The following is a 20,778-nucleotide window of genomic DNA, read 5'->3' as shown; positions in this document are numbered from 1 at the left end:
GGTTTATTAAAGAGAAGTCCTGACTCCTTTATCGTCGTGTTTTTCACTCTTTTACAGGCTGCCAGAAAGAATCCGTCTCTATAGTGAGTGATTATTGAATGAGGCTGTACATTATAAATGTAATGTTTTAACTCGAGATGTTTGTTTGTGTGAATGCTGTGTGTGCGGTGAGTTCTGCGCGAGCGGGGAGCAGAGTTGCCATGGAAACGGGGCATCAACACAAAAACCGTTACTGGCAAGCAGTAACGTTAATCTCCGTCTCTCGCTGCGGTTTACGCTGTTTTAGGTAAGTTTAGTCGCTAAAATCACACAGATATGATATACAAATGTTTCTGACACGTTTCTTACTTGTTATTGACATGTTTCAATTACATTTATTTTATAGAAATGGTTTAGTGTCTTCGAAAAAGTCTGTTAGCATCTATCTTAGCAGTTTTCAGGTAATGTTAGGCTAATTTTGAGCTCTTGTTGATGAAACTCTGGGCTTTTCATCAAATCGTCGTGTGTGTGAGATATTTTGATGGCTCTGTGAATGTTTTGCTGGTGATTTGTCAGTGTTTTTTTTTTTTTTTATAGAAAAGGCTGATTTACTGAATCGATGACGTTACTTACACTGAGCGTGTAACGTTAATCGGCTGAAAACAAGTTCACATGAGTTTTGATATTTCATGATAAACAGATATTAATACAAATTGTTCTGTGATTTCAGGAGGACAGAAAGAAACTATACAGAACAAAGTGAAACTCCAAGATTTTTGAAAAGAAAATTGGTGAAATATATTTTCACCAATTATATATTTTATTTCATGAGCTTCTTCAGTAAATCTGTATTTCTAAGTCAGTATCTCCCTTCAGAAATGTGGCTGAAGGGAGATACTGACTTAGAAATACAGCTGAACTCATGAAAAGAAGCTCATGAAACACATTAATATGCCTTTTTCAGAATATATTTCACCAAATTTAAGAAGTCCCTGACATCAAAACGTAAGTCACACTCAACCTAAAATTTAAAATATAGATTCTGTTATTTTAAGATTATATTATTAGTAGTAGAATTTGTATATTACATATGTTATTATTGTTGTTATATATATTATTCTGTCTTTTATCTGCATTTTACCTCTGCTCTATCTTGTTTCCTTCTAATGAACCTGGAACTGAAGAGTAAATATTGTTGTCTCTGTGTCAGATGGCTTGTTTTGTTCCTGGACTCTTCAGTGATGATGAGCAGAGTCTGAGTGAACCTGCTGTCAGACAGTGAGTACCGTGGGGTTTCAGTCAGGGCCTTCAGTAAACAACTGAATCAAACAAAATCCTTAATGGTTAATAGTTACTAGTTAATATATTATTAATCACTTATAAATCATTGAAATGTCAACATTGTACTATTATCTCAATAAACATTATAAATAATTTACAAAGCTTTCTGCACCCCCTAATCTATAAAGTGTAAACTACTCATCAGTTGTACTCATCGGCTTTCATTTGCTTTTGGATGTTTGCGTCGCAAGTGATACAGCATTGTACTTGCACAACTATTGTACTTCATTTTAATACCCAAACCCGGACCTCTGACACGCTAGGCAAAAGTTCTACCACTGAAACATTTGAGCTGACAAACAGATATATTGTAGCTTAATATTCATAATAGGAAGAAAGTGCAGCATAAAAAATATCATATTTTAGCATTAAAATCCCTTTAACATTTATGGTGATCTGAGAGGGCGGGGGAGTCCAGTTAATGGGGCGTAATTCATTAGCTTTAATGAGAATTGTATATTTTATAGGCCTACATTAAAATGTATTTAGTTTTTTATATTTTACAATTATTTCTTGAATGCTACTATTACATCAACTGTAGCTGAAAAGAATAAACCCCTGTATATTTAATTTGTATATTATGTTGTTTATATTCTTTGTTTTTATATTTTTAATAACAGATTGGTTACCTGAGTACATATGTATAAAGTACAGTCACACTGTATGATTGTGAATTTTAATTGCTGTTTTTAACAGAGATTTTTGTCTTTTCTGTTCTTTTACAGATGACTATTGCACACCAAGTAAGCAAAACAACATTTTTGATTTCATTTTATTTTATTTCTGCAAACAACTTGCACCACTTGCAATTGGTTTTCCAGCCCAAAACCTCATCAAAAACTGAATGCAACGGTTTTTGTCTATGATTATTTTGTCAAAACATCTTTTGTCTATGCTAACTCTAATCTACATTAACTATTTAATTAGTATCCAGTTATTTATATTAAATTTGTGGAGTTAACAACTACTTCTGAACCAATGAAATAATAAACATAAAAATTTTTGAGTCAATTGGCCTCATACATTTTCCTTATGAAAGAGGACATTGCAAGCTAATCCTTTTTGCCTCCCTTTAGTTCGAATACATCCATGAACAGGCAGTTTTGAAAAGTGCTTTGAATATAGGGGAAATATGATCTAGCCTTCAACACGAGGACTTATTGCCTTATCCGATCATTGAAAAATCATAGGCCTAGGCTATTGAATTTGTTCAAATATATGTTCTGTTTAACTTAAATGCTATATTTGTTTTGCATTGTGACTTTATTTTCTGTTTTAGATGCTCTTACTCAGCAGATGGGGACAGCTACCATCACCCAATTTTCACCCAAAAGTGGCTGCGCTATTCGCCAGACCGGGCAGGAGGGACTGGACGACAACTTATGCAGGCATCAGATGACAATGAAGTGTAAATAAAGAGTAGAGAGGCTAATAAACAGGAATTTGATTTTAAATAGTGTGGTGTGTTTTGTGTTTTATACAAGATTTTAAATGTTCCATTAATTTTTTACATCCTGGCTGTAGATAAAGCAGGCTATTTAATTTATGGCATTACATTTAAAATTAACATTTTAAAACGATTGAAATTCCATTGAAATCACGTTGATCCTTGGTTCAGTTGAAATTTTAACATTGTTTCAATATTCCTGATAATTGAAATAGCATTGAAATTCCGTTGATTTATGGACAGAATTTCAACATTGTTTCAATATTAAATCAGGGTGCAAAATGATGTTGAATCAACATCAGAGTTCGATGTTGATTCAATGACTTAATGTTGACAACGGGATGTTGATTCAGCATAGTTTCAATGACTGTTTGCTATCTGGGGAATCATTTGAGATCTGGGCTTCGGAGCGAGTTTGCAAAACATTTGATTCAGATCGGGACTCCGAAGCGTGTTTCACGAATCATTTGATAGGGGCTTCGGAGTTTGCAAAACATTTGATTCAGATCGGGACTCCGAATCGCGTTTCGCGAATCATTTGAGATCTGGGCTTCGGAGCGAGTTCGCAAAACATTTGATTCAGATCGAAACTCCGAAGCGCGTTTCGCGAATCATTTGATCGGGGCTTCGGAGTTTGCAAAACATTTGATTCAGATCGGGACTCCGAAGCGCGTTTACCGCGAATCATTTGATCGGGGCTTCGGAGTTTGCAAAACATTTAATTCAGATTGAGACTCTGAGGCACCGATCAAATGATTCGCGAAACGGGCTTCGGAGTCCAGATCTGAATCAAATGTTTTGCGAACTCTCTCCGAATCCCAGATCTCAAGTTATTTTCCAATGAAAGCATAGCGTTCATTCGCTTGCCGAAAAATGGCGGAGATCAAAAGTATTCAGATGTGTATAGTGTGCCTTTGTGTTCTAATTCAAAAATTACTGTGAGGAAAGGTACTTTAGTGTGTGCTAAGCACTTCACGGAGGATGAGGTCCGTGTCCAACCAAAGTATGGTCGATCTCGCACCGTGGGCTGTGCCTTCCAGGTTTGCATGGAAAAGTTGCGGAGACGCTAAATCACGCGTCAAAACGGGATGTTTGTGGTGCAGATTAGTAAATGTCCAGATGGTGCAGGAGCACGATTAGCCTACAACAGCCGTCCAGTCCCAGGTGAGTGTAATGTGTTAACTAAAACAATAACTTATATTAAAAGCTTATCGGCAACTATAGACATTAATCAAATATAGTATGTTTTATTTGTATTGTTAGATGTAACGTTATACATTTAATGTAGCACATGGTAGCAGCTATGCTAACAGTCGAGCAGGTTAGTGAAGCAGTGTTTTTATACTTTTGCCATCATCCTTTTATACTGCTCTCTTTCTGGCTGAAGTCACACAAAATTAACAAAGACATTTAAAGTTATCAATACAATCCACCACAATGTAGGAAATACGAGCAGTTGAACAAACATCTGTTGTACAAGCAGAATTCAATTTATTTTATAATGGTTTGTAGGTTATTTAACTTTGAATTGATGTTCTAAGTAACATTGTATCATTGCATAAATGTGATAGTAACTTTCCAAATTAATGAGTTGTTTTTATTAAAGTGTTATGTTTAACACAAAATAATACATGTATTGTTGTTTGCTTTATGTTAATTAAGTGCTCTTGCTGAGGCATGGGAAAAATAAAGGAGCTGGAAAAAACACCTGCTAGTGACATCAGCATCATCTACACACCTGCTAGTGACATCAGCATCATCTACACACATGCTAGTGACATCAGCATCATCTACACACCTGCTAGTGACATCAGCATAATCTACACACATGCTAGTGACATCAGCATCATCTACTCACCTGCTAGTGACACCATGCTTCTCTTCACCTGCTAGTAACTTGTCTGCTTTGTGATAAGCAAATTTTGCTATCTTCCAGTAAGTTTAAGCTTTTGTTACCTTCTCAGTCAAGGTTTTAACCAACATTATACATATAATCTTTCACATATACTTCTCAGTGTGCTTTTTTTTGTTGCTGAATTTAATGCTTAGATTTTAGGGGGAAAGTTTAAGTCAGGATTTTTTTTTTATAAAAATCTAACTCTTTACTTTTACTTATGATCTGCAATATCGTTTCAGATTCTAAACACATCAGAAATCACCAACCCCTCCTGACATATCTTTCCAGTTTGGAGTAGGTATGTTGCAACAATATAACATAAATAACAATAAAATATAATTAATTGAAGCATGACTTATTGGGGTAACTGTTTTTTCTTGTAATAGAACACTATAGAACTACATTCACTATAGAACAGGAACATCATTTGTTGGTAAATTTTTCATGCCTACTTTCTTCCTAGCAAAAAATTAATGTATATGCCAAAGTAGAATTCAACAACTTTAGCTGTGATCTCTGTGATCAGCTCATCATCTCTCCATACCCTCTCCACATGGAAGTCACCTCTTGTACTTGTCACAAGATCACACCAGGTTAACTAAGCCAGGAACCATCAGCTGACCGTGGAATGCCAATTGTGTGTTTCTATCTCAGTTTTGCATGGTCCCCAATAAACTCAAAGTGGGATTCCTCTCTGATTTCTTTCACATCAGGGCACTTAACATCAAGGCCACAGAGAGGTTCTTCATTTGGGTCCACCACTTTGCCATCTGCACCAAGGTGTGGAGCATCAGGGTGGATGATGAGACCAGATGGAAGAACGTTAACGTCAGAGGTGTCCTCATAGCGGTGAAGAACCTCTGGCTCAAGTTTTAATCCTCTACACATCGCTCTCTAGAGACCCCGACAGATGTTTACACTGTTTATTGCAAGATATAAATGCTAGGGCTGTCAAATGATTAAAATGTTTAATCAAATTAATCAGAATTTTCAGTGGATTAATCATGATTAATCACTATTTGCAACTACACCTGAATCCTAACCATTTTTTTTTTCTGAAATGCATACCAAAAGATAAATAACAGGACACAGATACATAATTTTCATGTATTGTTTCATCATGTGGTTCTTTTTTTCTGAATTTCAAAAGTTTAACATTTACTTAGATCAAATTTACCTGAGCACTATATCAAACCATGCCATTTAACTACAGATAGTGTAAGAGTTTTAGGTGAACCAGTGGTTAAATATAGCCACATATCTATGAAATTATGGATAGAGAAACTCGAAAGAATGAACTCAGAAACAAAAACATGCGCCACAATCACATAAGCAGCATTCTGGGCACTCTTGTTTTTGGGAGGTGTTCATTTGCTCTGCCACAATACTTTAGGATCGATATTTTCACGTTCTGAAGGCTTCAAGTGCCAGTAAAACCAAGTAAAAATGCATATGCTTTCCCAAACAGCTGTAATTTTCGCTGCATTGCATGTAGGCGTTCTGCGCATGCGCAGTGTGAAACACAGGACGCTATAACACAGTGATCCTCAAATCTGGCTCGCGAGATCCACTTTCCTGCGAAGTTTAGCTCTAACCCTAATCAAACACGCATGAGTTTGCTAATCAGTTGCTGAGTCCCAATTCGCCTACTTATACTACGACCTAAAAGTATGTACTTTTTTTGTGTGGGAAAAGTACATACTTTTGACTGTGTAGCAAAAGAGTATGCACGCTCTGGGACATACTTCGATGACGTCATGCAACATGAACTACAACGTGGTTGACTAGTTACGCACACCACAACTGTTAACGTTTCATTCATTCTTTATGTCCAATAAAATTTTATTTACTATTCCCATCATTTTTTCTCATCATTTTTTTCACAATACATTTTACTATGTGTGGTTCTACCAAGTTGAGGAGTGAGGAAGCAGGGCTGCGTCGTCGTAGAACCAAACGCAGGTCGTTTGTGAGGTGGCTGGTTCTGACGTTCATGTGCAATGTGTGTAACGAAATAAAATATAACTTTAATTAGGGTTAAACATTTGAATTCTTACACTTAAAAGCTGAGGGCGCATCTCCGCTGCTGCACCCGGCTGCCATGTTTACATCACCACAAAGCCATCGCAAAGCTCCTCCCTCCCGTACGCAGTGGGTTGTGGGCAATATTAGCACTTAGAGTGTGCATTGATCTGCACTTCGAATTCTAACCGGAAATGGTAGACCATCCGGGTATCTTTGGAATACTATTTTCAATATACTACGATTTGGGACGTACTAATTCTAGTTTCGCATACTATTTAGGACGGATAGTATGCGAATTGGGACTCAGCAAGTGTCTTTAGGATCATTAGTAAATCACAGGCAGGTGTGTTTAATTGGAGTCTGCGCTAAACTCTGCAGGAAACTCGCGAGCCAGATTTGAGGATCACTGCTATAACAGGAAGAAGAAGCTCCAGCATATCAACTACCAAAGTGGTCTCGGTTTATCGAGCTTGGCATGAATGTATTTGAGAGTAAATGGGGTAAAACCTTAAGCTTCTTCGGTGTTTTCGTCGCGGCGCTCGCCGCTGTTTTTTACTATCTTGGGAATTCAGAGATCGACGAGACTTTCCTAACCTGAATAATTTGTCACACTGCGCATGCGTGAAGTGCGTTAAAAAATTTGACGTAATTAACGACAAACAACTAATTAACGCCGTTAACGCGCTATTTTTGGCAGCCCTAATAAATGCATTTAACCTGCAATTACAAATGCATAATGTTTTGATGCTTTAATTCCAAAATGTTGAATACTGATATTTGCATTGATAAAAGAAAGTGCTTTAAGAGGTGAAATTAAAAACACCAATATCTAGATAATCATGAATTGTAACATCACTTCCTTTAATGTTTTTACTATACAGTTGATATGGAATTTGTTTAAATGTTACATTTTTGAAAAAAATATGTAGATATTATGTAAATATGTAGTTAACTTTAAAGTATATCTACATTTCTTGCTTTCATACATTGTCATATAAAAATTTGGCGTACTTCAGTGGTAGATTTCTGCCATTTACTGGAAAACATTTAAAATTACAATTTTAAACAAAAGCACCATATGAACATTCTGAGTGATTTTATTACACTAATATACAATCAGACATCCCAATTTCTGTTTTGGTAAAATCATTAAGTGTCATGTCATTTAGATGAATTAGAATTACATCATATCATCCTATTTTGTTTTAATTTTCCCTTACCAAATTATACAGCTACTAATGCTATGGACTGAGGGATTACTAACAGGCTATTAAGAAAAATTTGTCTCTAAATCTCTTTTCTCTTTATTAAAACTTGATCTAGTAGCCTACATGATAGAATCAAATGCTTTGCAAATCTGCTCGAAAGACCTGATATCAAATGATTCGCGAAACGCGATTCGGAGTCCCGATCTGAATCAAATGTTTTGCGAACTCGCTCCGATGCCTCAGATTGTGGTTAATCTTGCAGATCATGACTTATATCTACTCTTCCTCTGCCTGCAGTTTGGTAATATAAAGATTCCTCTTTTGAACTCCCACCTCTTCTGTTGGTTTTATTGTTCTGGTTCTGAATTTGGGCTCCTGGGGTCTCAAAAAAGATAGGAATTTTGGGTTTTCATGAGCTGTATGCCAAAATCATCATTATTAAAACAATAAAAGACCTGAAATATTTTAGTTGGTGTGCAATGAATCTAAAATATATGAAAGTTTAATTTTTATCATTACATTATGGAAAATAATGAACTTTTATCACAATATGCACATTTTTTGAGAAGGACCTGTAAATGGTATGTGTCTTAACGTAGTTAATTATTGCAGGTTTGTATAATATTGCTTTATTTATTTTAAGGAGTACTGAATCTGTTTTGTGCAGGTGAGAGGACATTTAGTCTAGAACTACAGTAACATGTTCAGACAGCTCACACAATGCCTCTGCACTTAGTCCCAAATTCTCTCAACATGTCAACACAAGCGGTAAGACAATACATGGGAAACAAAGTAAATGGAGTTACTTATTCGGAAAAGTAACTCAGATATTTTCTAAATTAAAAACTGATGCTTTACTTTAATAGTTAACCTACATAAAGTAATCTGTTCACCTAACCTGTGTTACTTGCAATGCATTACCCAAAACTCGTGAATAGAATTATATCGGTTGTAGCTGTTTTTTTTAATAAGAATGTTTAATGCTTAACCTGAAAAATCTGGCAACATTTAAAAAAATTTGGGTTAACTGTCCCTTAAATTTTTTTTTTACTGTTACTTTTATTTTGTATATACTTTCAGTGTTATTTTATAGCTCCACTGAAGGTCAGTCCAGATGGCTTTCATGTCCAGACTGTCCCGGTCACGGAGTAATTCCAGATCTCCCAGCAGAAAGGATTCAGAGAAAGGCTCTCCTGTACTAACTGTTGCTGAACTTGAGCGTCTGCTGTACACTGGGAAAACCGCCTGTAATCATGCAGATGAAGTGTGGCCGAGGCTCTACATAGGTGACCAGTGAGTACTGATAGTTCATTAATATATGTATACATTAATATATGTATCTTTTTAGATAGGTAAACTAGATATTGCCAGTATATTTTGTATTGTGTATTATGTATTATGCTGTATTATGCTGGCATGAAAATCACATATCACGGCATTGAAGCTTACGACTCGCCCTCTTTTGACATGAGTGTCAACTTCTACCTAGCAACTGAGTTCATTCACAGAGCCCTTAGTACCGGGGGTCAGTTCATTAGGGGCCTTTCTCTTTCAACCTGAAGTTTTTCGTGACTTATTAAAATCAAAAGCAAAAAAGGGTTTCACGTGTCATGTGATGCTATGTACTGTAGTGCATTATTTCCCACTACCTTTTTTTTTCCATCACCATTGGTTCAGGAAGTATTTTTTCCTTTCCTTTTTCCCAAAAAATGGGGTTTGTTAAAGCGAATCATAATGATAAAACTTTATTATTTAAAAACGTACAGGATTGTATTTAACAGCTTTAGTGATGGAAAGGACTACAATCCCATGAAGCACTGTAAATGAAAATCAATTAAAAAAATTAGCAGTGTAATCATTTGAGTTAAAGTAGGAAAATTTACATGAATTTAAGGATGTTTTATTATTTGCCATGTCACTCTTCTTACTTGAATTTCCTAGTCATTCATATTTACATTTTGACACAGTGACTTATTTTGCAGGAACGGTTCTTGTGCATTGTGCCGTTGGGCTGAGCAGATCTGCTACATTGGTTCTCGCCTACCTCATGATTCACCAGAACATGACTTTAGTAGAGGCCATAAAGACTGTGAAGGACCACCGTGGCGTCACGCCAAACCGCGGTTTCCTACGGCAGCTCAGCGGTCTGGACAGCATACTGCACACCAGCCGCAATGCAACATAAAGCAATGTGTACTGTAAATGAGAGCAGAGTGTCTTTACATACAGTGAGTTTATACCAGCTGTCCTCTTGTGGTCAGTAGAAATGCCTTATTACATCAGTTGCTGTTAATCACCACAAGTGTTTTTGTGTTTAAAAAGTTAAATTAGAACAACACAAGGTGTAGACAAGTTTAGAACAGTTTGTCATGTGCGAGACAAAAATGGGTCAAAAATGGGTCCATCTAATGCATGTTTACAAAAAAAACCTGTGTCATGCGCGAGATGCTACAAAAGATGCAATATCAGTGGTCAAACATTTACACACACACACATTTACAAGAGAAGCAGCACCATGGAATGCAAAAAAGCATTTTTTGTGCAAATTCAATTAGCAACTGCCACAGACTCACATCAGTCCCTTAAAATATCTAGTGACCACATAGAATTGGCATCGCAACCACTCACTTTAAGCACTTTTGTAACCACCTAGACTGCAACTGCCAACAGCACCCTAACAACATAGAACAATGTACCACATAATACTACCATATAGTGACCATCCAGAACACTTAACATCGCCCAAATATTTAGGTGACCAGGTTCTCACAAGAAGCTCCTCTCTTATGTCATCCAATTTTAAACACAACTTCAAAATTTTCTTATGATGCAGTGCTATAATATTATGAAAGTTTGAAAGTATGGTCCATCGGTTTTGCATTTCAGTTTGGGTAATGTAGCTGGTCACATTCGTTACAGACAGTTTTATTACACATTAACATTGACGTGTGCTTTGTATAAATACTAAAGATGTCATGTGAAGTGTTCTACGTTTCAAGTTGTCTCTTTTAACTTGTTTTGTAAGGTATTGTAATATAGAGTAGCTTTACTGTACACAAGAAGTGCAGTCTTGTACTTACAAATCCAGCAAATCCTCAAGTGCAGTACAATGTACCGACTGTAGCTATATGAATTGCATTGTGCTGGTATTATTGTCCTTTCTGTACATTTGTATTATTGGGGACAGCTGTTTATTATATTTGTGTACGTGTTCATCATGGTTACATCTAACATAAATTAACTGCAACAGCCAGAGCTGAACTACTGCCAGATCCCTTCCACTGTACCTGGATCTAAACTACACGCCAGTTTGTGTGAAAATGTTGATCGCTCAGAGATTAAAGCCGGAGACAAAACGGGGCATTCAACCAAATGTAAAAACATTGTGATTTTAATTATCATGTACATTAAATCTAATAAACATAATTTCATTTTTCAAGTTGCCTTTGTGCTTGTTTCAGAAATGTGTTTGTGCATAGCTGTTTAAATTATATTCCCAGCAAAACCATTTTCATTTATTTATTTTTTTAATTTCACAAAATATGAGAAACTGACATATAGTGATGATTTATTTTATTAAACTTAAAGGCAATATTGTAGACTGCAAAAAAACTGTTTTGATTTATTTATACAGTGTTTTTCTTCTCAATTTTGAGAAAAAAATGCTTTGTGTACAGTATTTTATTTCCTGTATACTTGATGAAATAATGCAGGACTGTGGGAATAAAATCTGAATTTCGATTCAAGTCTATACAGGGCTGTAAAGCACTAACATGACACACAACTTGTCTTTACAAGATGTTAATTGATGGACAAGATAAGTCGGAATTACTCATTTTGATGTTTTTATCAGCTGTTTGGACTCTTTTTCTGATGGCACCCATTCAATTCAGAAGAAAAAAAAAATCTCCAAAACTATTAGAATGAAGAAACTGACTCATCTACATCTTGTTTGGTCTGGGAGGTTGAGTACATTTTTAGCAAGTTTTAATTTTTGGGGTGAACTATTAATTTCTTTAAAACCTTAAAAATGATAGCGCTACCCTGTGACTAAGTCATACATGATGTAGTGCATGTTGCGTTAGCAAATGTTTCGACTTTCATAATGATTAAGTAGGCTATTCGCAATTTAAATGACTTACTGATGAAATATGAACTCTGCCCACACTGTCCTGTAACGGTTGAATCTAAGTTCACTTTGTAGTGAAGAATTCTGCCCTGAATGTTTCACTCTGGTGTCATTTAACCTTTGTTAAAGCGTTGTTTGTCAGAGAGCAGAGCTGAATGTTCCCACAGAGCCACTGAATGTTTTGGGCTCTTTGTGAATGTTGGTGAGGGAGCTTGGATTCAATCATTTGTTACTTGAAAATGTTGTTCAAGGTCTACCGAAATTTTTACAATCAGTTAATTAATTTTGGTAATTATAGTTAAAAAGCAATACAAAAAAATGCTAAAACAAAACATTTCTACGTAACATTTTGCATAGGCCTATATATGTTCAACATATTGTGATCTGGGGTGCACTAAGGTTGAACCAAGTTTTTATTCTTAATACCAGCACAATATTTCATCAATATCCAGCATAATGAGAATGTGATCAAAAAATAACTCTTTATAATTCTGTTATAAGGACATGCAATTAGGAGGAACACTCTCTTAGATTTATATTAAATATTAAATGAATCTTCAGTGAATTCACTCTTGTGTCTAATGTCAGACTTGTTAGCAGGGTGTGAACAAATAACCCACTGAGTCAGCATGAGTAGCTCCCAGGATACAAAGCCACTGACCCAAATTTGCCTTTAACCAGGTCAGACTTCTGTCTAAACATGTCTTTTAAAACAACCCTTTTTTAATGCCTTTGTTTAATGTTGAAAAAAATAAAAATCCAGAGAATTTAGGTAAAAACATAGTTTGTCTATTCTGGTTTTTAAATATTTGTTCCTAATTACATGGAAAACAAACAAATAAGGAGGATTTGATTATTTGATTTTTGTTTTTCAGGTAAATCATTTTGAAAAAGAAAAAAAAAGTCAAGAAATGTTTATAACGTTTTGTTAAATATCAGAGAACAATTAATATCAGATAAATTAATAACTATTCATGCAATACATTTTATAGCCTATATTTTAGGTCACAAATGTTATATAGAAACAGAAACGAACAGACAGGAATTATACCATATCATATTATTATTGTTTATTTTCATAATAGTGCAATTTAATTTTATGAACATGAGAAGTTTTATAAAGAGTGAATCACTGAATAATTAATGAATCGTCTGGTATTTAGGCTCCGCCTCCTGAATTACAGGCGGGGTTTATTGTTTTCTCGCGCATGTGGATATTTATGTCTGTCTGTGGTCCGTTACATTGTTTGATCTCCGTGATCCGGTCGGGACTTTATTTTGTTCATATTTACAGGCTCTCAATACTGTAGATGTAACTAAACAGTCAGTGATTGATCGGAGTCTCCTGACGCTTGATCCGTGAGAATCAGCAAATCCGAGTATGAAGGATAAACTCTGAAGAAAAGACACTCAGGAGCCTGTTTATAATGGTGAGAGATCGGTTCAAATTAATATTTAATTTCACTGTAAATGTGTTAATATGTTTTCTTTATCTTTCAGATTAATCCAAAAGTCCATATTTTTTTTTTTTTTGATCTGGTAAAAGTACTAACGTGTTTGAAAAAGAAATGCCGCCTGTTTTAAAACTGCTTTTTATTCGGTTTTCTAAAAGTTAAAAATGGCCCAATATTGCCCTAAGCTTGTTCAGGCTCTGATTGTTGTGAAACTGGGAATATGACATATCAATCATGTTTTGCCTATTTTCAGGGCTTCTTTCTTAATCTTCAGGAAATGATTCATATTTAAAACACCATGCCTCCAGTGACCTCTCAGGAACTCCCTCTCAACATCTATGTGGTCATCTTTGGGACTGGGATCTTTCTCTTTGTTTTAAGCCTGATATTCTGCTGCTTCTTTATAAGGTGAGTGTGACTGTAGTTCAGAACAGCCAGTCCAGACACGCAGATCCTGGGTGATGTTTCGAAAACTCTTCTTTGTGACTGGACTTCATCGGTATTGTCCTGTAAATAACGCCTGTGACAGACTGACAGACGCAGAGCAGAGAGGGACTTCCTCTGGCCTCACGCGCTTCCGAACTCGAACAATTCAGGACTAGATTGTATCTCTGTGCTTTTTGTTCACGATGCTATTTTTGACCAGAGGCTTTTGGCTAATGTGATGTCAAACACTGGGAACTACAAACCCTCCCTCGCCAAATTTGTGTTTAGAAACAGAAGACACAGCACAGCATTTGCCTATACTGCCACAGTAATGTCTAAAGAGCTAAATAATAAAAAAATAATAAAAAAAAACATCTGTATAATATTTATAAAGTTTGAAATATTTATATATTTTTTTTAAGTCAATGCTTGTTATTGAATTATATGACCTGTTTTCTTTGTAGTAAACTGAGACATCAAGCTCGCAACGTGAGAGCCGGATACAAGATGGTGAGTGAGTGATGTGGGATCACATCATGAAATATTTCATCAGAAAGTTTTTCACACTTACATCACCCTTTAAAACCTCTCAGATGCTGCGGGACTTTTCTCTCGACTAAAGTCACTTTTCCTCACGGTTGAAGTCTCACTTTGAATCTGCTGGTGTTTTGGTGATTTTCGTGGATGTATGAAGTCAGTTCTCCTCAAGTTCAGACAGGTGTCCTATTAGAGGAACCACAGGTGTAGAAAATCACTTTAACTATCAACTTACCTCAAATGCATTACTTTTTAACTTTTTAACAAACAGAGAAAGTGTGCTTTTTTTTAATCGCAGTGACATTTTTGTGTCAGTTACATCAAGTCACTTTTATTCACAGTGCTTAGTAAAATAGAGAATGGCTTAAAGCAACCTTACAGTATGAGCAGGAAAATACCAGAATCAATTATGCAAAATTCAAATATAAGATTCAGTTTCAGCTGTAACGCAGCTCCTGATAAAAGTGTCATTATTCAGCTCCAGTCAGTTCAATACTGGTTTAATTCGGTTCAGTGCTCAGTTCATTTCAGCTAGAAGCAGCTCAGTGTTGACGTCAATGTTGTTATTCAGCTTGAGTCAGTTCAGTGTTAATTAATTCATAAACTATGTCTAGGAAGGGAAGAAAAAATTAAAATGACCTATGTTTTACATTTCAGGTTGTCTTTAAAGATGAAACAACACGGTTACATGCACACGGGGTAAAAGTTTTTGTCTATAAAGTTATTGAAAAGTTACAATTATTTGACTACTTGGAAAGTTTTGAAACTTTAAAGGCTGTATTTCTCAGTTAACATGCGCAGTCTGTTTGGAGGACTTCAGGACAAAAGATGAGCTTGGAGTGTTTACCATGCCAACACGCCTTTCACAAGAGGTAAATTCCTCCGAGGTCTTTTATCATGCTAATGCTATTAAAGAAAAGAGGTTCAGTCTTGAAGCGAACTCAACATGGACTGTGCCTCGCGACTGTGAAAGCCCATTCACACCAAGAAAGAACTATAAAGATAACTCACAATAATTATAACGATAATGCAATACGATAATTATCAGAATAACACTCTGTTTATTATGAGCATGCGCTGCCGTTATGTCTGGATTCTGATTGGCTCTCAAAGTTTTACCATCCCTCAGTTTGGAAAAAGTCGTTCTGGCTGTGATTCCAACCATATTGTTCCCCTGTGCAGTTATCAGTATTTAGTACGGAGCCCCGCACATGCCATGCAAGAAAAAATAAATAAATTGTGTGCACAATTTACTAATTAGTTCCCTCAATATACTAAAACGTGCGCATGATTACTATTGCGTTCCTCAATTTGCTAAATGTAGATATCGAGTGAACGAAATAGTAAATCGAGGTAACACAATAGTAATCATGCACACGTTTTAGTATTGAGGGAACGAATTAGTAAATCGTGCACACAATTTATTTATTTTTCTTGTATGTCATGTGCAGGGGCTCTGTAATTTAGGGTGACCATGTCCTCTTTTTTTTTTTTTTTTACCGGAAATGTCTTGGCCGGGATTTCTAAACTGCCTAAAATGATGACGCCCAGACAGCAAGCAGAAAAGCCAAAACAGCTCTGACTAAAGGTAGTGATTCAAAAGTAGTTTTGACCAATAGCGTGAGGGCATTGAACGTAATCCACCAATCGTGGAGTTCGAGTAGGCGGGATCTACAGAGAACGCTCTAGTAATGTAAAGAAGTGTAGTCTACAGAAAATCAATGAGGACTATAAAAGGAAACCAAACCTAAAAACATGATTTTTGACAATTTAGAAATAATAGCATCATTGCTGTGGCGTAGACTTCAATATACTCATACAATTAGAAAAAAGACCTCTAACACTAGCTTGCTCTATTCTTTTTCTATTATTTATTATATTATTTAAAGCCCATGCTATGTGTACTGTTCTAAGCTAACTGAGACTTGTAATAGAACTTATATACCATTGCTCTTTTGTGGTTTTTGATTGCTTCCATTGTCCTCATTTGTAAGTCGCTTTGGATAAAAGTGTCTGATAAATGAATAAATGTAAATTAGAATGATGTATTAAAACTTTGTTATAGTTATAATTCTTAGTTGGAATGGACTACTTGAAGTGTAACTGTTAATGAATAGTTTGGTGATGTTTGTCTTTCCAGATGTCTGGTGAAGTGGCTGGAAGTGAGATGTTCATGTCCCAATGTGTAACAGCCCCGTCAGTGATGCCTCAGGGACAGACGCACAGCACAAACCTGCTGGATGAACTGCTCTAAACCTCGTTAAAGATACTTTCCAGGAATATTTCTACCGATATATCTTGTACAATTTCAAACAAAAGGCCCTTTATTTAAAAGAACTGCTGTTGTAACACATCACTTGTAGTGTTCTGGTATAAAATGTGTGCAAGAAAGCTTACAGTATTGTGGGTTTCTTTTTTTTGGTGTCCTGTGTTAGTATGGAAGATAATTTGCAAGTATTCACTTAAAGACATTTAGGAGTTTAAACTTAGTGGGGAAAAAAATAACACAAATGCTAAATTCAAATCAAATATTAATTAACTTGCATATTTCTGAGCCTATGCAGTTTATGGTATTAATATGATACGTATTAACGCTTTATTGTTGGATTTTCATCAGAAGACATGTTTTTACTTCAAGCAAAACCATTATTATTTCAAATTCTTTTTTGTGGTTTTGTTTTCTAAATGTTTATATATATGTAGTTTTAATTTATTAAATATAGTTTTTGATGTTAGAGAGAGAAAAAAAAAAAAAAGGTCTGCTAGTCGCTTTGGATAAAAAGCTAAAAGCTAATCTTCTAAAATACATTTTATTTAAATTCATAGTTTCTCTACTGCCTTTGGTTTAACTAGTTTTAATTATTTTAGTAGGTCAAGTAAAAAAAAAAAAAAAAAAAGCCTTAAAGTTATTTCAAATAACAAATGTTTTATGGTTTTATTTTTTAGTCAACCCTGTTGAGAAGCACTGCGCAAATAAAGTGACAGCGCGCCACCTGCTGGCCCAGCAGAGAAACTGCATCAGAACGCTGCCATTTTACAACCAAACCCAACTTTCATGGTCTCCTTTTGAAGACTTCTATATTACAAGAGCATATCAGCACGATAAATTAATTATCTTAGATTTCTTCATCAACAATTTAGCCAAACTATCTGTTCGAAAAAATAACAATACAAAAACCTGTTGAAGGAATCTTGATCCATCTTTAATATATGTTTAACATATTGTGTCCTGGGGACCATCAGAGTACATAAAACAGGACCATGACACATGGAATAAGCATCTCATTTTAGGAATGGCAATCAAAAAAAAAAAAAAAAACACCCAACAACTATATAGTAACGAATGTGCATGGTTGGAATGGGAAAGGTGAGTAAGAAACAATTAAAGTTGACCACAATCAGCAATCACGACCTTGGCAGAGCATTTCCCGCTGCTGCTTCCTTTAGCCTCCATTGCATCCACTACTTCTATTCCTTCGACCACTTTCCCGAACACAACGTGTTTGCCATTGAGCCTGTTCATGGAGAAAAAAACAAGTGCTCTAAACACTTTCATATTCTAAAGAACATTTAGTTCAATGGAAAGGTTCCAAAGATGCTGAAGCTTCTTATTTTTGATAGCGTTTGCAAACATTAGTCTCAAAGAAGCGGTTTACCAATCAGTATTAGCGGTGCAGATGAAGAACTGGGAGCCGTTGGTGTTGTTGGCCATGGACAGGGCCTTCCTCATCTGCAAATTCTTTGCCATAGATGGACCTTCCACCAGTTCCATCATGTTTGGTGAAGTCGCCACCCTACATCACAAGAACACAACATCAGTTTAAGCTCAAATCATTGCATTCGATGACAGCGCGCTGTTCAGATCTTACTTGGCACATGAATTTGGGGATGATACGATGAAAGCCACAGCCCTGGTAGCCAAAACCCTTCTCACCAGTGCACAATGCACGGAAGTTCTCTGTTTAGATATAGAGACTGCATGAGAAGACAGTGTCTACATTTATTCATAAGAAACACATTTATATGGAAATACTTACCAGCAGTCTTGGGTACAACATCAGCTCTCAGCTGTTTCAAAAGGAGGGAAAAGACAAGAAATTGAAACAGGTCAATGTGTGAATGTCAATGGATTTCTATTGCAAGACATTAAGATAATAAACTGTAAAGTAATTGGCCATTTTTAAGAATATCAGATTACACATACATACATACATACACACACACACACACACACACACACAATGTCCAGTTTTGCTTTCACTTTTAATGCAAAACTTTAAACAATAGAGAAACAAACAATGGTAAATATGACAATAAATAAAAAGTCGTGACATAAATACACTATATATAGCTTACTTTATTTAAACAAAATCTCAAAGCCCTACAATTCATTAAAAAAAAACAAAAAAAAAAAAACAGATTCAACCAAAAGCTCTGGTGAAAAGTTGGTTTTAAGGCCACATTTGATATCATCCAGTCTCCAAGTACTGAGATAAAACATTCTCACACACACACACACACAACATCTTGATAAGGCTTGAGTAATTTGCTTTGTTTTCTTTTTAAAGTATGAAGGTAGTGATCTTTTACTCTTTTAAAGAGTAAACAGTTTTAGACTAAAACTTTTTAAAATTCGGGAAACAATTTAGAAAAATCTAGAAAAAAAAAAAAAGAAGCTGAGCGGGTTCGTGACTTCCGCGTTTCTCTTCAAACGTCGATGCATTGATATGATCGCACGAGTTAGGAACACTGCACATGTGCATTTACTGGCGTTTCTGCAGTACCGATCATCAAATGTAACGCCAGCCTCTTATTAATTGGGAAGAATTTTACATTTGATAACGCAGAGATTCAAAAGATTCTGTTCTGGTGAACAAGTTCCGATAGACCGCTACTCAGTTATTCACCCCTCCCTTTTTAAAACGGCACCTCGTGTTATAAAAAAATGATTGGTGAAAAATGGCGTCCGGTTAAAAAAAAATCGTCTGAAATTAGAGAAAACTTCGCCATGTCCGCTCTGCTGTCAAGTGTCCTGCAGCTTGCTCGACTCATATTCTGTCAGTCACCAAGACTCAGACGACACAGCGTTCCATTTCAACACAACCGGCAACCAATGAAGTGGCGTCTGAGCTACGGAGAAACGTACATTGTTGCAAGCCTTGCGGGGAAACTACTCGGTTTCCTCATCCCTCAGTTTTAATGTAGTGATGATGTACATACATATATTAATATATTACACACACGATAAGATTAGAATAAAGTTTTTTAATGAAATTTAATAAAACCATGTCAGACTGAAACTGACATCCATCACATTTCAGCCACTTCTCGTGACCTACCTCCATTACAATCCTCCAGCATTCTTCCATCGATGGAGATGTCAAAATAAACTCTGGGATTGGACATGGTGACTAAAAAAAATCACTCTGTATTGGCAGTGGTCTCCGAATGAATCTACAAAATGCCGCAGCTTATCGGGAAGTGGGATACGTGCGATAACGGGATATATTAGATGGCAGCCTTTTTTTCAGTTTGGAACCTATGAAAGCGGTGAACGTCTGAATGACGCGCGCGTTGTCCAATCAGAGGCGGGGAATATGAATAAATTACCACAGCGTTCGAATGCAAAGTTCAGAAGGAGGCCGTTTTATTGACATCCTCATTAGCCTGTTACAGTGGGTAGAAATAACATCACTGCGTTTCATCCAATGGGCATCGAGGGAATAGTGTGGCGTGTACTATATCGGTCTGTCTTGGCGCAAAGGCGGTGGTCATCAGCTGAATTTCTCCATTATAGCACAACATTTTATTTCACAGACAACGAATGTTTGTTAGGTTTTACTTATTTATTTCTACATTTCCTAATTATGATGTCCTTATTGATATTTGAACGGAACAGTGGTGATACGAAAAAAAAATAAGTCAAACAAAAAGCTTTTTTTCTTTGTCTTCACAATGCTCGTCTTCTTGGCATGACACACACCTTCCGGACACGCCCCCTTTATGTCCGCGTTTTGACACAATGCAGTGCTCGCTGCACTGCTCTCTCCAAATAAAGCCAATGAACGGCAATGGGGCTTAAGTCTTTACTTATAAAACATATGGAAATATTTACATCTTTAGAAAAACAAATCGATTTTCAATTGTACTGTTTAATTCAATTGATAGAACTTAATGATCCACCACACATGACAGTCAACATCTTTTTGAACAGTTTGATCAACAAGTGATGCTGGTTCTCAGTTTTTCATGATCATGGTCACAGATTTGATGGTGAATTATTATTTTTTTCTCTTTCTAACAAATTCATAAACTCTGCTAGTTAACACAGAAAA

The 20,778-nt window shown here is 35.9% G+C and overlaps 1 protein-coding gene, 1 long non-coding RNA gene and 2 pseudogenes across 5 annotated transcripts; 3 read left to right on the top strand and 1 right to left on the bottom strand.

The window, feature by feature from the left end:
- Positions 1 to 817: 817 nt before the first annotated feature.
- LOC113110220 (uncharacterized) lies at positions 818 to 2,774 on the top strand. The gene is made up of 4 exons (XR_003293104.1): positions 818 to 984; positions 1,190 to 1,257; positions 2,046 to 2,063; positions 2,600 to 2,774. It is a non-coding gene; the product is annotated as an uncharacterized LOC113110220 (long non-coding RNA).
- A 981-nt stretch (positions 2,775 to 3,755) lies between these two features.
- LOC113110217 (dual specificity protein phosphatase 26-like) lies at positions 3,756 to 11,336 on the top strand (annotated as a pseudogene).
- A 1,859-nt stretch (positions 11,337 to 13,195) lies between these two features.
- LOC113110218 (RING finger protein 122-like) lies at positions 13,196 to 16,609 on the top strand. Of its 4 annotated transcripts, XM_026274288.1 has the most exons (7): positions 13,199 to 13,456; positions 13,734 to 13,888; positions 14,371 to 14,416; positions 15,101 to 15,142; positions 15,232 to 15,315; positions 15,995 to 16,031; positions 16,584 to 16,609. In XM_026274288.1, the coding sequence occupies exons 2-7, from the start codon at positions 13,779 to 13,781 to the stop codon at positions 16,592 to 16,594; spliced, it is 330 nt and encodes a 109-aa protein (XP_026130073.1). In that variant the 5' UTR covers positions 13,199 to 13,456; positions 13,734 to 13,778; the 3' UTR covers positions 16,595 to 16,609. The 4 variants fall into 4 exon arrangements, with proteins under 4 accessions (XP_026130072.1, XP_026130071.1, XP_026130073.1 ...); XM_026274289.1 differs by lacking the exon at positions 16,584 to 16,609 and having other exon boundaries at positions 15,999 to 16,040; XM_026274287.1 differs by lacking the exons at positions 15,995 to 16,031; positions 16,584 to 16,609 and having other exon boundaries at positions 13,196 to 13,456; positions 13,755 to 13,888; positions 15,232 to 15,559.
- A 1,017-nt stretch (positions 16,610 to 17,626) lies between these two features.
- LOC113110216 (peptidyl-prolyl cis-trans isomerase-like) lies at positions 17,627 to 19,868 on the bottom strand (annotated as a pseudogene).
- Positions 19,869 to 20,778: the final 910 nt, after the last annotated feature.

The sequence above is a fragment of the Carassius auratus genome, chromosome 10 (genome assembly GCF_003368295.1).
Source record: "Carassius auratus strain Wakin chromosome 10, ASM336829v1, whole genome shotgun sequence".
NCBI lineage: Eukaryota > Metazoa > Chordata > Actinopteri > Cypriniformes > Cyprinidae > Carassius > Carassius auratus.
The sequence above is the reverse complement of the archived record's forward strand: the minus strand, read 5'-3'. Positions and strand labels throughout refer to the sequence as shown.